Below are 18,744 nucleotides of genomic sequence, written 5' to 3'. Positions count from 1 at the left end.
TGAAGCTAAATGTGTTTATGGTGTACCGGAAATAAAGTTTTTGGGTCATGTGTTGTCCGTTGATGGAATTAAACCAGATACAGACAAATTAGAAGGAATCCGCAATTTTCGGGAGCCAAAAACAGGGGAAGAGGTTAGAAGCTTCTTAGGCCTCGTGAATTACCTTGGAAAATTTATTCCGGATTTGGCGACATTGACTTTTCCGCTCCGGCAGTTGACGAAATAGAAACAACCTTTTGTTTGGGGCTGTGCACAACAAGAGGCATTTGTGAAATTGAAGGATTATATGATTTGTCCGACTACGTTGGGATATTTCGATGTTGATGATAGAACCCAACTGGTAGCCGATGCCAGCCCGGTTGGCTTGGGGGCTGTTCTAATACAGATTAATAGACAAGGTGCTAGGATCATAGCTTACGCTAGTAAGAGCTTATCAGATGTAGAGAAACGATATGCGCAGATTGAGAAGGAAGCGTTAGCTCTTGTGTGGGCGGTCGAACGCTTCCATTTTTATTTGTATGGTCGGTCGTTCGAACTAATAACGGATCATAAGCCTTTAGAGGCTATCTTCAGCCCAAAATCTAAACCTTGCGCAAGGATTCAGAGGTGGGTGGTTCGTCTACAGGCGTACAAAGCAAAAGTGATCTATCGACCCGGCAAAACAAATATTGCTGACCCACTGTCACGATTGGCTATCAAGGATAACGTTTCGGGTAAAACATTCGACGAATGCGCTGAATCCTATGTACATTGGGTTGCCTCAAATGCAATGCCGGTAGCTCTAAAGATCACAGAAATTGAGCAAGCCTCGGAATCGGACAAATCGATTCAATCTGTAAAAGATGGATTGGAACAAAATGTTTGGTCGGAAGATGCTAACCCGTATAAGATTTTCGCTACGGAATTATGCTTTGCCGGTAACATCTTACTACGAGGAACGCGTATAGTCATACCAGAGGCCTTGAGACTACGGGTATTGGACCTGGCCCATGAGGGTCATCCTGGTATAACAATAATGAAACAGCGGTTACGCGCCAAGGTATGGTGGCCGAAGCTTGACACACAAGTCGAACGATATGGCTGGTAGCTGCACCTCCTGCACCTGAGCCGATTAAGCGTAGAGAACTACCATCAGGACCATGGCAGCACATAGCCATCGACTTCCTTGGACCACTTCCCTCGGGCCATCATCTGTTAATTATTGTTGACTATTTCAGCCGCTATATAGAGATTGAAATTTTTACTAAGACAGCGGATTCCAGCGAGACAATCAAGCGGCTTGACCCGATTTTTGCGCGATTTGGCTTCCCATTTTCGATAACTTCAGACAATGGTCGTTAGTTTTCTAGTGGGGAATTCCAGAAATATTGTGATGGGCATGGTATCGAGCTAATCACCACAACACCGTACTGGCCGCAGCAGAACGGTGAAGTAGAGCGGCAGAACCGATCTATCTTGAAAAGATTGTCCATTTGCCAAGCGACGAACGGCAACTGGATCGATGAACTGAACAAATACCTGTTAATGTATCGTTCTTCTCCGCACTCGACCACGAAGAAGACCCCTTCGGAGATGTTGTTTGGTTACAACATTCGCGATCGACTTCCAACGATATACCAACCAAAAAACGTTGATGAGGAAACGGCTGATCGAGATAAGTTAATGAAAGAAAAAGGCAAATTGTATGCTGACGAACGGCGAAACACTAAACCAAGCCCGATTTCTGAAGGAGATAAGGTTCTCGTAAAGACGATGGTACGACCAAATAAGCTGGCGCCTAATTTCGACCCTCAAGTATTCAAAGTATTGAAAAGGAAAGGTGGAGACGTCATAGTATCTTCGGAGAACACTGGCGTCAAATATAGGAGACATGTATCCCATTTGCATCGAATTCCCAGCACTGCAACAGATTCTACACCGGACTTCAACACAGATGAAGGACCATCACCATCGAATACCCTCAAAAGCGACGCAGCAAGTGGAAACAGTAGACGATCAACAGGCCTGGATGAGACTGATGTGTCCAGCGAATCAAGATCTAGGCGTACCACCCAGAAGCCAGCCTACATGCGAGATTACGTACAAACTGTCAATGAATATCTGGTTGTTTGAAATGAGAAAAAAAAACTTGAACAGAAACTTTCAAAAAGGGGAAGTGAATGTAGTATCGTAACTGCATAAATTACCTTTCAATATGTTTACTTTGTTCTTTAGTAGCATCACCTGTTTTATAAAGATACCTTGAAACCCTCTCACTGTAACCCAATGTAAATCGATAATAAACGACATTCCTATTCTGACCAGCAACAAGTATTCACGTGTATTTCTTCACCTTGACCACCTCCATCGATACTACATGTATCAAACATTTATTCCATGCAACGGAGAAACATGTTATTTAAAAAATAATCTGATATTATAATGACGAGTTTTGGTAGAAGTACTAGGAATTTTATGAAATGTAATTTTAAAGGGTCGATTAGAAGATCTATCAATGAACAGTTCTGCGATTGGACCCATGAACGTGCGCTTAGTAAGAAAACGTGAATGTGATAACGAAACATAAATTTTAGGCGGGACGAAGATTGCCGGATCAGCTGGTAAACAGCTCTGCTTGAGATTTTTCTTACCATCATTCATAGCCCCCGGGTTTAAAACACACGAAGAAAACAATTGAATTTTGAAACTTTATGGAGACGAACATTTGGCACTCAGACCGAAATGTGCACAGAAAGGCGTCCTAATCAATGAACTTATAAGTTTTTGTACATACTAATAGTATTGATTCGAAACAGGCCGGAATAAAATGAGAAAAGACAACATGAGGAAATAACGTGACTTTCAGTGACACTCACAGAATTTATTTACATTAACTAGTACCAAATCAAAAACTTACAAAATTTGCTTGAAGGAGTTCCGGCTCTCTCCGCTCGAGTATCCAAATTGATAATTATCCCATGCTTCAATCACCAGAGCGTATACATTCTTAATCTCACGGTCTATATGATCGGCTACAACGAGACTTCCTGTGTCCGGATCTATAGAAAATTTACCCTATGAAAAGAAAGTCACTCAATATGAACAGTCACTCAATAAAACAGTTAAAATATTAATTCCTTACGTCAGAACTCATTCTATCCAGAAGATATGTGATTTTCCCAAAACTTCCAGAATCAGCATCCTCCGCATGTATGATAGCAACTTCCGTCCCGATTAGCGAGTTTTCATGTATTGTGAAATGTACTACATCTGGCGAAAAGACTGGACTATTGTCATTTTCATCTATTACTTGTATAAATACTTCAACAAATGTTGATCTTGGTGGGTAGCCGGAATCGGTTGCTTTAACAGTGAAATTTAACCAGCGAAAAGCTTCATGATCAATTTTGTTAGCCACCACAATTTCACCGGTTTCCATATCCAGATGAAGTGGATTTGTTTCCTCTTTCAGGCCCTCCAAACTATATTGAATAGTTTTGTTTTTATCAATATCGAATGCAACCACGCTCATAATTGTTACGCCATTCGGGCTATTCTCTGGTATTGATCGTTTATAGAAAGATTTTTTGAACCTAGGGTTATTATCATTCTCATCTTCAATCATAATGGTTAGTGTAGTTGTGGCTGTCTGCAAACCATTCTTAGCCGCAATATCCTTCACAATCAATCCCAATTTTATCATTTCTGATTTTTCACGGTCAAGTAGTTTCACCACCTGCAATGAGTATTACGGTTAATATTTTGTCATCTCTGAACCGTCTAAAAAGTATCCGTCACATTTATTGCTTATAAGATTGCCGCCCTTTTCATCTAAAAAATAGCTTTCGGCACCTCCAAACCTTTAGTCCATCTATCTTTTCACTGGTGGTATTCTTTTTGGAATGAAGTTTATTTCTATCATCGGGTATCATATCTTGTCTACTCTTAAAATTGAACTTTCTGCAACAGCATCTTTCACACGTTATTAGGCGTCGTGCACAAATTACATAACGCTAAAAATTCTGATTTTGGACCCCCTCCCCCCTACGTAACGTAATTTCCTATCTCTAATACACAGAAAGTACCGCAACCTCGTTCATCTACCCAGATCCTCAATATGATCTGTTGTTGTTCGGCCGCGATACCGTTCTCCACAGCGGCCTTGCAGTTTTTCAGCTCACTAATCCTCTTTTTAACCTCCTCCTGTGTTGGTGGCTCCACAGCATGTTCGTCATTCATAATCCTCATCCTGTTCCTGTTCATTTTGCTCCTCACCGTTCAATAGCGCCTGAAAGTGCTCCTTCCACCTGGCTGCAACCATCGGTTTCTCAGTAAGCAGGTTGGCGTCCTTGTCATTACACATCCCCGGCGCTGGGAAATTCAAGCTTCTGACTCTGTTGACTGTTCTATAGAAGCTCCGTCGTTTCTAGAAAAGTTGTATTCTGCGCTGACGAGCACCTGCTCCTCGTACTCGCGCTTCTTCCGACGTGGACTCTATTTTCGGCAGCTCTTACCTCTCTGTATATCTCTCTGTTCCGACGCGTGACCGCAGTGAATGCGGCTCCTGGCACGGTTCTTCTCGTCTGTCGCTCTCTAGTACTCGGCATCAAACCAGCCGTTACGCTATCTTCCCCGCATCGTACCTACCACCTCTCTCGCAGTCGTTTCAATGGTAACGTGAATAATACTTCACAGCCCATTTATATCTTGTCCCTTCTGCTGTTCAGCGATCCGTTGATCCAGCAACAACGACGACGAGATAATGGTCAGAGTCAATGTTTGATCGCGAAAAAACCTAACTTCAGTAACATACGAAAAGTGCCGACCGTCAATCAGTACGTGATCGATCTGGGAACAGGCTTCTCCATTTGGGTGCCTCCAGGTATGTTCAAACTTGGAGGTGCTACATATGGCCATTTCTCTGGCCGCGGCAAAGTTTATCAGCCACGGGCCATTTTTATTAGTTGACGAATGAAGGCTGTGCCTTCCAATGACCGGACAGAAGAATTTCTCCCTCCCAACCTGTGCGTTTGCATCTCCGATGACGACTTTTACTTCGTGTTTTGGGCACTCGCCATGGGTTCGTTCTAGTTTTTGTAGAAATTATCTTTGACATCATCGGATTTGTCGGTACGTAGGTGTTAATCAACTATAGTTGAAGAATTTGCCCTTAACCCTCAACACGCATATACGGTCATCTACGGACCTCCACCGGATGACTCTTGTTTTCTGTTTTCCCAGCACCACGAAACCGATGCCCCGTTCCGCTGCTTTGCCGCCACTGTAGAAGATCTGGTACTTAAAAGAAGTGTGTGCGATAGGGTCTACTGCACGGAATTCTCTTTCTCCGGAATTTGGACACCGAACCTCCTGAATTGCTGCGATTTCGACTCCGTACCGCTGTAATTCTCGAGTAAGCAAGCCCGCTCGCGCCGGTTTATTGAGAGATCTGACGTTCCAAGTACCTAATTCCCAATCATTTACCTTCATCGTGTTCCGTGTTCGTTGCCTAGGTCTTTGCCGATTAATCCGTTCCGTATTTCTATATTCGTTGTTCGTGGTTAGGATGGGTTTCGGGAAGCGTATTGATCCCTGTGAGTATATCACTACGACACCCGACACCCGTACAAAGTTTGCTATGTACAAATATTTTACACGACCGCTAGTCCTCTACGGGTACGAAGCATGGATGATGTTCGAAGAGGACTCACCAACAGTTGGAGGCGAATGAACTGCAAAGTTTAAAGCCTCTTAAAAACAAAGAAACATCACCAACACTTGGTGTACAGGAAAATCGACTCACTACGGCGGTGTACAGGAAAATGGAGTATGGAGAAAGAATCACGAACTGGCGCAACTCTGCGGTGAATTCAGCATCCAGAAAGTCGCCGAAGCTGGACGAGTGCGATGGGTGGGACAAAGATATTGTACGCTTCGTATCTGGTGAGGACAAGAAGAAGAGGAGCCGAGGTGGTTGGACCAGGTGGAGCAAGATCGGTGCGGCCTGGAGTTTGAGAACTGCAGCTATGGACCGGGTTCATTGATTAAACCATATTGTGAATAAGAACCAATATCTTTATAAGATTATAAATAAATGAAAACTAGCGCGAAATAGTTTAAACATTGCGCGATGTGTTTTAGTGTCGCTAACGTCATCTTAAAAAAGTCCTTTGAAACTAGTATACCCAATAGCATAAAATAGTAACAACTAACAGCACAATTTTGTGCAAGGAAGAAGCTTCAGTTGCGTCGGATGATCGGAACGTCGGATACTTTTCATATAGCAAATGTAAACTACCTACCCTGATAACACCGTCAGTGGAATTCAGTGAAAATGCCGACAAATAATCGTACTCGCTCACTTTCACAAGCACTCCTTCTTCCGATCTAGCTTCCGATGTGTTGACATCCAGATAATAACGAAGCACATGCCCATCGTCGAGATCATGTGCCATCAATCTGTAAGTATATGTTCCAACTGGAGTATTTTCACGAATCGATATCGTTCCAGGATTTATAAAGTAGGGCGTTTTATTATTCACGTCAGTAATCGTAATGTTGACTGTGCAGAAACTCTGCAGTTGTTGTTCTCCAATCCCGCCGTCTAAAGCAAGAACACGAAGCGAATATTCTGTTATTCTTGGATCAGTCATATCAAGATCTAATGTGGCTCCCATCGCAACGGATATAACTCCAGTGTCCGGGCTTATCACAAATTTATCACTTGCCCCGCTATGTATTCTATATACTATGAAACTATTCGGCGGTGATCCATCCCCGTCTTCAGCCTTTACTTCAATTACTGTACTGCCACTTGGAAGATCTTCAGCAATCGACGTTACATACGTCGATTGCAGAAATGTTGGAGGATGGTCATTTACATCTTGTACGTAAATTACAACGGGAACTCGTGAACTTAGCTTCGGAATTCCACCATCGAATGATAACACGGTCAGATGAATTGGACGAATATTAAATGTTCCTCCATCCAGAAGTTCAAAATCAATTGGCGTCCTCGGTTCCAATTTCCCCGTTCTGTTATCAATTGTGAAATTATTTTTGAATTCACCTTCAATAATATCATACCATATCTCACTATTCTGAGTTCCATTCAAATCTGCATCCCTTGCTTCTATGATAAGAGGCGTTTCAAGTGATAACTTGTTCTCCAACAAACGAGCCTCGTATAAATTTTGCAGGAAAAATGGCGGGTTATCGTTCACATCCAAAACATGTACTACCAGCTGCACAGTATTGCGGTTTCCTTTTCCTAGATTATCTCGAGCCTCAACGCTCAAATAATGCTTCTGAACTAATTCACGATCCAATGCGCTCTCTCCGTATTTTTCGACAGTTATGACACCAGTCAAAGAATCCAGTGCAAGTATATTTGCGATACTTCCTGATAAATTAATGAAACGTATACCGCTTGTTCCGAAATCTCCAGAATCAACATCAATTGCTTGAATTTGAGTAACTAACGTTCCTTTACTACTATTTTCCGGCAAATAGCACTCGTACATGGTTTTCGAAAACTCTGGAAAGTTATCATTCTGATCTCGGATATGGACTACAACTTTTGCTACACTATGCCGCCACGGGGTCGCAACTTCCCTGGCTTTAATTGAAAAGTTTAATGTATTATTTTTTTCGAAATCCAGTAGCGATGAATCTCTAACACGTAACAGAAAGGTTGCTTCATTAACCGCACGACTGGGGAGAATTTCAAAGGCTCCATTGTCCGGTTCCAAGTACAAATCGAATGTACCGTTATTTCCTTGATCGTAGTCGAAAACTTCGTTTCTTTCTAATCCTAAGAACGTTACGGCTGTGTTATGTTGAGAATTCTCATTAATCTCACACTCATATGCAGCACTCCTAAAAGTCGGAATTTCATCATTGACATCAGTAATAATTATAGTGATTTCCGTTCTAACAGATGGTTGAGGCTGCAATGAATTTTAGAACAAATTTTTGAGATCGTGTATTTTTTAATTTGAACTGTTACCTTTATTTGAGAAACCTCTGTTGCTGTGACTTCAAGAATGTAGGCTGCGTTTAATCGATTTCTTTCATCCTCTCGATCTAGTTTCGTTGAAGTGAATATCATTCCTGAATGTTGATCTATTCTAAATGGAATACTATTGTTTGGCGCTATTGAGTATCGGATGCGATTATTTACACCTCGGTCTCCATCAATAGCTTCGACTAGCAGAAAGGGAAAAAAATATTTCGACGATTTTTTCATATACTTTTGAATTTCTCACCTTTATTAACTAACGTTCCAATGGGAGCGTCTTCCGAGACTCGCGTTACCGGAGAAGCTATTACAAATTCAGGCGGTTGATCTTCCACGTCCTTCAGTCTAACGAGTAAGGCAGCTGTTGCTGTATTTATTCTACCCTGTACCGAGGAAAATATATTATCAATAAGAACGGTATCGAGGAGTAATTAGCAATTTTTACAATGATTCTACTTAAAAATGGATGAACTTGTTTTAGTGTGCATGCAAGCAAAAGTTTGTTTACATGTCAACAAAAGTTTGTGCAATCGATTCATGCCGTTTAAGTCGTTCGTTTTCGCTATGATTAGAATTGATCTTGAGTTAAGAAAGAAAATTCTGACAACAAGTTCTCCTTGAATGATATGCCTAGATCCCATACAAACCCTGCCAGCCCATGTTGGATCGTACAGTGGTGACCAGTCTTCAGAAAACAAACGCAGCGCTGCGATTGAGTTTAATTTTCATCAGCGCGCGCTCAAAGAAAACTATTCTAAATTCATAAGCACGACAGCGCAAAATGTACCCGGCACAGAACTCAGGTACTAAACATTTCTTCTCACTTGTGTGATGCGCGTCTCATTCTATACACACACACACATACACATCAAATTCTAGCGTCCGCCTTGTCTTCGTTTGTTCTAAGCAAAGCATAAAAACAACAGCACGCCCCCATTTGAACCGTATACGCTTGTGTGAAGAAAAATATCTCAACAGAGAGGGCAATCCAGTTTCAAACGCGCAGTACAGAAATACGGCGCAAGCACGGTGCAAATTTCAGCGTAAAACTCAGCCTAACACTGGGCGCAAATCTCTCCGTAATAACGGCGCTGACAACCAAACATTTCTTCTGTGTTTCAGAGCGTGCTCATTCGCCAGAGCGCATGTGTGCACAAGGAGTGGGGGCTCAACTGGGTACAAAAATCTTGTTGCGCATCAGCACCGAGTTGCATTCTGAAGACTGGTGGTGACTTACATCAAACGACACCGATCGGTATCAACGCGTGATTTGACCAAAAAGTTTAAAACCAGCATTGGAATGATTTAAAGAATCAAGGCCAAGAATTCCTTCTTCTTGCTGGATTTGGCATCTGCACATTACGCTTAGTCACTATTACAGTGGCTCTCAGACAGTAATATCCAATTCGTCAAGAAACATATCAATCCACCAAATTGTCCAGAGCTCCAACCAATTGAACGTTACTGGACGATTGTGAAAAGGATCTTCAAGAAGGAGGGAACAGTTTCCCAAACCATGGAGAAATTAAAAAAAATGAACAGCAGCATCCAGAGAATACACAACAGCTACTGTGCAAAATTTGAAGAAATGTCTTTCGTCAAAAGGGCGTTCGTTCTATAGAGCATAAAATTATTTTGACTTATGTTAGCCACACTACTGTTTCGCATTCAACTGATCTTCAATAAACCAAAAACGAAAGTTGAAATAATAATCGCGTTTTATTTTTATTCACGAATAGATGTTGCTAAAGACTTTTCGATACAGTCGTTATATAACGGGTCTTTCATTAAGGACCTATCAACTTTTGAAACCAAACCTAGGTTTTTTGAGATATTGAGTTCAAACTTATTCTGGTTGCAGTTCAACTCTTACATTTTAAGAACTTTGATTTCGGTCATATGACCACCACTGACCCGTGTATTGCGATCGATCCGTTTTCCACTACTCGGCCATTTCGAACAGAATGTTGCAAATTTCGCGTTGGATGTTGTCTCTGAGTTGATGGCTTATTAGAATAGACCAGTGACTCGCATCAGTCGTGGGTCAAACTTAGTATACCAAAAGTCAAAACAGCAGTTTGTCGTGTCAGAAAAGCATCCCGGGAGCCTCTGGAACTCGTTTCAGAGCTGCAGTGTGGCATCACCCTCAACAAAATCACCAGGTTGGGTAAGCGTTACGTTAGCATCTCGACATTCTAGGCATTAATCTAATCGATCAATTCGATTTGTGGAACACACCGATCACTGCATTCTGCAACCGGTTACCAGTCAGCAGACCCAAGATATTGGTAGAAGTGGTTTAGAATGTATTGTTTACACTGTATTTTCATCGCTGTTAGTTTTTCGTAAGTTGGTAGAAAAGGCGTCACTCGAAAAGCAACGCAGTGAATTGATTTTGCGCAAACACCTGGAAAATCTTCAACTCTCTCATCAAGACATCGGAAAACCTCTCGGAATCATACAGTCATAGTTGAGTCGTGTGATTAAACGTTGCTACGAAACTCTGAGCAGCGAATGGAAGGAGAAATGCGGTCAGAATAGATGCTATTAGTGATCAGGATCACAAGCGTGTCGTGGAAGCGTTAAAGAGGAATCCCAATGCTTCGGTCAAAGATGTGGTCAAAATGTTGAACTTTTCCAAGTTTTTCGTTCTGAGAGCCAAGGACCGGGAGGGACTGCATACGTACAAAGTGCAGAAGGCTCCAAATCGTGATGAACGGCAAAGGTGGGAAAGTCACGAGCACGGAAACTGTACACCCTGACGAAGATGAAGATGATGACGTCAAAGCTGACTTCCGGCAGCTTCCGGGGCTAATGTTCTTCACCGTTCAGCACAATGTTGATATTCCGGAGGAAGTAAGGAAGCAGAAACTTTCAAAGTTTGTCAAGAAATACATGATTTGACAAGCGATCTGCTCATGTGGCAAACGGAGTGCGTCGTTCGTGACTACGGGGCCTGTAAACGAGCAGATCTACCTCAAGGAGTGTCTACAGAATCGTCTGCTTTCTCTGTTGAAGCAACACAAAGGCCGATCTTCTGGCCGGATCTATCTACGTCCCACTTTCCAAAGAATGTCCTGAAGTGGTACGGAGCAAACGGGGTCACCTTCATACTCAAGGTAGTCCCGTCCTTTTCGGGGATAAAATTGAATTTTATTTAAAACATTACAATCTTTGAATTTGAATATTATTGTCACTTTCTCATACATTAATAAACTTACCTGATTAGCTCGATCTTTCGCCAAAATTCGCAGATGATACAAACTCTTTCTCTCATAATCAAGAGACCCGATCAACCGAACGACTCCTTTTCCATGTGTAGTTGATATAGTGAATACATCGTTGCTCCCATCCAGTTCTTCCAGATAGTATACTACCTGCCCGTATGCTCCTTCATCCCGATCGGTTGCTTCAACCGTTGCAATAATTCCAGGTGTACTGTCTTCTGAGACTTCTACAGCTGAGGTAAAAGGTTTGAATATGGGTTCGTTGTCATTTACATCCTCTACCAGAAGCAATAAGCTTTGAGTAACCGAGAAATCACCCAGTCGACCATCACTTAGCGTTAGCACGAAATGGATTTCATCTTTGGTTTCTCGATCAAGCTCTCTGTTTAAATAAATATTTGCCTCATTCGCACCACTATGCACTACCCTAATGTAATCACTATCATCGGAATCACGCACACCAAATGTGAGAGGATCACCATCGGGATCATAAGCCTTGAGCTTGTATATCAAAGAACCAACAGAAGTATCGGGACCCTCTTTAAGCGTTAACACTATTTCTGATTGATTTTCTACTACAAATCTAGGTGGACGATTACATGACACCGAGGGTAACACCACTAATAAATACAGAATCACTTTTAAACGCACTTTTTTGAACACGTATAGTTTCACAAAGTTTTTAGTGAACACAAGATTTAATACTTGCCACAAAAAATCACAAATAGTCCGACCCATCTTTCATGTAAACGACAACATTTTAGATATTGCAGATTTTTTTCCTTCGGTGGTGTCGTAATCTGGAAGTAAGAAAATAAATCTGATCATGGTAAAGTTATGATGGTAATATAATTGTAATGATTTTTCTTTTGGTTTTGTCAATAATTGAAAGTTCCAAATATGAGGGTCGTTCAAAAAGTATGTTTCAGTGCCCCAAGTTGGAACTACAAAATTTTTATCATGTGATTTTACAACATTTCTAAGCAATTTGCGAGAAACCATGGTCGGATCGAAATGGAAAAATGGAAAATGGAAGTGCCGCTTGAAAAATCGTCCAATATGGGTTACGTTCTTCGTTTTCTGACCGCGAAAAACAATAGTGGTGCTGAGATTCATCGAGAATTGTGTTCAGTGTATTGTGTAGTGTGTATGAGTCTTCAAATGGTGAACCGAAGGTGGAAAGAGTTCAAACAAGGCCGAGAAGAGGTGTTTGATGAAGCGCGCGTGGGGCGACCTACCGAAGCAGTGTCAGACGAGAACGTCGAGTTCGTTAGACAGCTGATAAACGAAGATGCACGTTACACACTGGACGATTTGCATGAAAAGCTTTTAAGCAAAGGGGGTTGTGGTCGTTCCTCTATCCGAACAATCATTCACGACCGGCTTGGCATGCGTAAACTCAGCGCTAGGTGGGTACCGCGCCTCCTCATCGACGAGCACAAGAAGAACCGCATGGGCGCTGCCCTCTCCTTTCTCTCTTCGTACCAAGCCGAGGGTGAAGAGCTGTTGCAACGAGTAATGACTGGAGACGAGACGTGGGTATAAGGTAAATGATTTTGGTTTGTCCAGTCGAAAATATGATCATGGTTTGCCCACTTTTTTGAATGCTCTAATTCAGCGCTCCTGTGTCAAAAAGGCCTTCGAATGTATCGAAACATATAAATGAAATTGCCTTTTACATGATTTATAGTAGTTTGATAGTATATTTTTACGAAATCACATGTTTTCAAGGATTATAAAATACACCTTCTATTTGTGTCAATGCGCCCCTCATTCGAGCTAACTTTTAATCGATCACCAGATGATTATTTGGCACCTATTCAGACCTTTTCTGGATTACAACACTTATAAATATTGTAAACATCATGCTTGCTCACCATTTGTATCGGATTTACATAGCTAAACCATTAAATAACGCATTTTGATGAACTCAATTCTGATCATGAGTTGTCCAATTCAATAATGTTGTTTTGTCCACATGATTTCTATGGCAACCGCTTGGCGCGCTGCAGTTTGTTTATGTTTGTTTATGGTGTGCTTCGCGCATAGCAGAAATATGGTTTTTCTGTGTTGATTGTGTTGAGGTGAACACTTCTAAAATGCACAAGAAAAGGCAATATTCTGAAGAAAGCCTAAATTATGAATGAATCAATATGATGACAGTAAACTCAAGCAATGATAAATGCAACATCTAATTGTGAATTCGAATGTTTTATTCAAAAATGGAGATTTCTAAAACCGGACAAACCATGATCATTTTTTTGGGCAAACCATGATCAGAAGTGGTCAAACCATGATCATAATTATTCTTTAAGGAAAATCGTTAAAAAACATAAAAATTTGAATAATTCCAACACCTTATGGTAGTATTAGCAACTAGAGACTTGGGGCTTTTCAACAAACCCAAACTCGTATCGAATATGTGTGATTTTCCTGAAGAAAAATCGATTTGCATTTACTAGTTGCGTAAAAACACCCCAAATTGGACAAACCAAGATCATTTACCCTACCACTACAGAAGGAATCGAAACGATCGTCGATGGAATGGGTCGAGACAGGAGGAAGACCACCGAAGAAATGCAAAACGATTTTCTCAGCGTGTTGCAACTGTATTTTGGGACCATAAAGGAGTTTTACTGAACGACTTTTTAGTAAAAGGTAAAACGGTAAATGCTGCGTGCTATTTTGAAGTTTTGGACCGATTAAGAACAAAACAGCCAGATTTATTGACGAAAGGAGTGTTCCTCATCCACAATAATGCACGATCCCATTCTGTTCGCGTAACTCAATCGAAACTCAATCGAACAATCGAAAAAATTCAAATGGACTGTGTTCGAGCATCCTCCTTACTCCCCAGACCTCGCCCCTAGCGACTATCATCTATTCCCGGTGATGAAACAGGCGTTCGGCGGTCAACGATTCGATAACACTAAAGAAATTTGTGACACAGTTACATCGTACTTCAAAAAGTTTGACACTACACACTTCGCGCGCGGAATAGAAAAACTCGTGCAACGTTATGGAAAATGGAAATCGCCTCGAACGTTACGGCGATTATGTAGAAAAATAGAAAATAAAACGTAGATTACAAAAATCACCTTTTTTTGGTCCTAACTTTTTTTTCCGCGATTTCTGAAGCACTTATCTTTTCGCGGAAATTGGTAATGAAAACGACATCGATGCATTCCAAAACAAAATACATGTATTTCATACTTGGTGTAATAAAAATCTACTAAAGCTGAATGTAAAAAAATGCAACTCCATTACATTTACCAGAAAAAATCATGTACCAAATATTGTAATACGTCTTGGAAATCAAAATGTAGAGAAATATGAAATAGTTAGAGAACTAGGGGTCGTCCTGGACTGTAAACTAACATTCATAAAACACTACAACTCTGTAATCAATAAGGCAAATAGTGTGTTAAGCTTTGTCAAACGCTTCTCACATAACTTCCAGGACCCATACACAATCAAGCTTTTGTATATCAAAAACGTAAGGCCCATTCTGGAATACTGTAACATCGTTTGGAACCCGTATATGGTCTTACATGAAGAACGCATTGAGTCAGTCCAGAAACAATTTCTCTTATTTGCACTCCGTAAATTGAACTGGACCTCATTTCCACTTCCTTCATATGAAGCACGCTGCATGCTCATAAACATCCAATCACTAAAGGAACGCCGTATATTTGCAATGCTTTCTTTTGTTAATGATCTTATTTCGCAACGAGTACAATCAGCTGAATTACTAGAAAAATTAAATTACTATGAACCGGGGCGTCAACTAAGAACACCCAATTTGTTTCTAACCAAAACATCCAGAACAAATTATGCAAACAACGCTCCTATTAATCGCATGATGCGTATATACAATCAGCACTGCGAATTAATTGACACAACAATGAATAAAAAAACAGCTAAAAAGAAACATGTACCGTAGGAATAATATTTAACTTAAGAAAACATTGTAACATTAATATATAAGTATGTAGTCTACATTTGTTTGAGGAAAATGAATAAATAAATTTAATCTAGCAAAATAACGACATATTTTGGGGATGAACTCAACTAACATAGTGAAATCATGTAACCAGCGCGGTGAAGTTATGTTACCAGCGCGATTTTTGGATCTCATCTCTATTGACATTGTCGACGACTTGATGAGTATTTTTCATCAATATTTTTGGAGTAAAAACGAGAAAACTCTCCGCTGATTCGACAAATTGGAAGAAAAGTGATGGTAAAACACTCACGTAACGAAAAATACACCAAAGAATTGCTCGATAACAATGAGAACCTAATTTTCTGTAGACGAAAGATGTAGACTACTTTTTTGTTTTTATTTACAACTAGCTGACCCGGCAAACTTCGTCCCGCCCCAAAATTTGTTTTGACGTAGGACTACGTCTTTGATTTTTATATAGGGGGGCCACTCTACGAAAAATGTAACGTTTATTAAGAGTTTTGAAATGCATATTACGCAGAATCATTCTTACGATATATGTTATAATATATACCATTAGACACCAAATTTATCCAGCAATTTTCCAGCAATTATGATTCGCAAAGACAACAACAGTGGAAATAATGAAACAAGTGAGCAATTTAACAAATAAAAGAGATATGTTTTGCGAGCGGATACGAAGGTAAATCATATATTACGCATTCTTTCTTTCAATTTCGTTCTCATGAATGTTGTAACAACAAAAAATTATGTGCAATAATTCGTTCTATCAAACAAATTAGCAAGACCTTTTTCGAATGTAAACAAGTAATCAGAAGTCGAAGGTTGTGCAGGCCACTGACCATTCAACAAGAGCCAAAGGTTGTATCGCTCATGACAACTCTACACGAGCTGATGATTGTACCGCTCAGTGACCATTCTACCCTGGATTCCTCGAGTCAAGAGAGATGCACCACGATTGATATGAGGTACAAACTAGGGGGGGGGGGGCGTCGCTGATTAATGGTCAGTTGCGCCCCAATAGGAAGTATCCCGTGTCGGCCACACATACAGAGCACTGGAGACTGCAACATCCCAATTATGATAATCTTTGTAATACTTACCTCGAGCCAACTGCGAGTAATCGGTTACATATTACTAATATAGTCGTGAGAAAAAAATATTGAACTCCCGGCCCCGTCAGGCTAACGCCATATGTGCCTTAATAAAATATATATTTGGGAAAAAAATGTATTCAATGATGCAAGATGCAAGATTTCATGTATCACTCAAATTTCATGCAAGATCATCAAAGCAACGAGGAAAGTGTCACCCATACAGTGATCGTTCGTTAATTGGCCCGAAAAGTCAATACAATTATCGATTTTTACTCGCTAACTGGACTACAAAACAGCAAGAGCAATACTTCAAATTGAAGATGACATCTTTTATTGATACATAACTGCTTTGCATCCCAGTTAATGTACGCCCTGTATAGATAAGTCCAGTTGAAGATATTCAAGTTAGCGAATGACTTCTGTATATAAAAGGGTGACGAACGTCTTAAGCGCGTGTCTCCCAGGCTGCGGCAACATGGGCAATTGTACAGCGAAAAATTGATATCAATACTATGACGATGACAACGATTATCATGTGAGGACTTATTGAGAACGGCATTACATCGCATCACAAAAATGAAACAAAATGAAATATTAATAATCTTCATGACTCATATTCATAATTCTCAATGACTCATACGAACATTATTTCACCGAAAGAGCTACTGCTCCCGATGCCTTAGAATAAGACTAATAACAAGAATAAGATAATGGAAAGAAATCACAATGCCATAACTATCCATTAAAAATAAAGTAATTTCTTGATTTCATTTGTATTTTACCACTAAATAACACGAAATCGTAAGTATTTTCGACTTGTTTTTTGTTTCTTCTTCATAAACTTTATATTCAATGTAATAAATGACGATATATATATTTTTTAATCACCGATCCACATATACTTCATCTACCATTCCACCCTGTTATGTGTCATACTGAAATTCATTAATCATTTTCAGTTAGACACTTGAATTCCCTACCAGAAGCTCATTTTATTTTTTTGTTCGTTACAAACCGTGTTACGGCCAGATGAGGCTTTTCGCGGATTGAATGACGAATTCATAAGATACGCAAAAACTTAAAATTATACTTAAACAAGACCACAGCTGAGCGAAGGGGAAAATGTGTAAGAGCAAGGCAAACGCAAGTGTTTGCTTTCGTTGTATAGATTAGGCTTATCATAAAACCCAAATGGGAAATACAGAAGAACCCCGATTATCCGCGAAATAATCAGGCTAGACCATCGCGTTTAACGAAAATCGTGGATAATGCAATATATAACTAAAAATGAGGCACAAACACGAAAAATATATATTGATGTAGGACTACGTCTAACCGGAAGATATAGGAGGTGAAATGAAAATCTAGGCACTGAACAAGTAGGAAAAAATACAAGATTTGAAGCGCTTATAACTCGAACATTTCTCAATAGATCGCAAAGGTTTTTGCATCAATTGATAGGAAATATATCTACGCATCTATCATAACGAATAACATTTAATTTTTCTTGAGATAAACAATTGAATAATTGTGAAATATCAAGCATTGTCCAAATGCACTATGTACCCAATTTTGATTGGTCCACTTTGTGCTCCTCAAATCGTACCGACCAAATCGGGCAACCAGAGCAGAGCTCATCCAAACCGTACACTACATCGGTTCGCATCACATCACATCAACAAACCAACATAAGCAGCCATGTCTGGACATGGCAAAGGAGGAAAAGTAAAGGGAAAGGCAAAATCCCGCCCGAACCGTTTTGGCCTGCAGTTCCCCGTAGGTGTATTCGCCAATTGTTCCGCAAGGGTAGCTAGGCCGAGCGCGTTGGTACCAGTGCACCAGTCCACCTAGCCACCGTTATATAGTGAACCTGCTTCAGCACGCCACCCGGAATGAACCTGCTTCAGCACGTTATGATGTAGATAGCATATGATTCCTTCTCTTTCTTCGTGTCGGTTTCCAAGATATTCTTCTGCGCCGTGCCGATCTTTTTGACGACTTTTCCATTATTCCACTAGTCTTCAGTGCCTTCGTGTTTGTTAGAAACAACTGAATGTGAATCCAACGAGCGAACAAATCGTAATGATTGTATTTTTTGCCATCGCTGCCTTTTAACGCTGATTCGTTCGTCTCGTTGGATTCGCCCCTTTAGCTGAGTCTGCCTATTTGTCTCTATCCTGTGAGCGTGTACCGCTAAAGTACAAAACGCGCGGACCCGCTGGAAAATATATCATTCTATTTTAGAGATGGGCAAAACAGTCCACTTTGATGAACGATTCAGTCACTAACCGTTCATCTAAGTGAATCAGTTCTTTTGAACCGTTCTTTCGCTCTTTCGTTCAGCGGTATTAAGAACAACATAGAATGTTAGCTGGAATCCACCACCAACAGACAGCTATTAATTGATATCGTTGGATTGGATAGTGTACGTATGGGATTTATATTTTTGAAATT

At 40.5% G+C, this 18,744-nt stretch overlaps 1 protein-coding gene across 2 annotated transcripts in view; it reads right to left on the bottom strand.

Annotated features, from left to right (window-relative positions):
- The window catches only part of LOC129765279 (cadherin-23), a 99,583-nt gene that overhangs the window by 53,089 nt on the left and 27,750 nt on the right, over nt 1–18,744 (bottom strand). Inside the window, exons 2-7 of one of the 2 annotated variants that reach the window (XM_055765430.1) lie at nt 11,221–12,046; nt 8,247–8,382; nt 7,988–8,187; nt 6,282–7,928; nt 3,122–3,715; nt 2,897–3,054 (exon numbers count right to left, since the gene is read on the bottom strand). In XM_055765430.1, the coding sequence (XP_055621405.1) occupies nt 2,897–3,054; nt 3,122–3,715; nt 6,282–7,928; nt 7,988–8,187; nt 8,247–8,382; nt 11,221–11,964 (3,479 nt within the window). In that variant the 5' untranslated portion in view covers nt 11,965–12,046. The remainder of the gene's footprint in view (nt 1–2,896; nt 3,055–3,121; nt 3,716–6,281; nt 7,929–7,987; nt 8,188–8,246; nt 8,383–11,220; nt 12,047–18,744) is intronic. The other variant, XM_055765420.1, reaches the window with a different exon arrangement.

This window comes from Toxorhynchites rutilus, chromosome 1, assembly GCF_029784135.1.
Source record: "Toxorhynchites rutilus septentrionalis strain SRP chromosome 1, ASM2978413v1, whole genome shotgun sequence".
In the NCBI taxonomy this organism is placed as follows: Eukaryota; Metazoa; Arthropoda; class Insecta; order Diptera; family Culicidae; genus Toxorhynchites; species Toxorhynchites rutilus.
The sequence above is the reverse complement of the archived record's forward strand: the minus strand, read 5'-3'. Positions and strand labels throughout refer to the sequence as shown.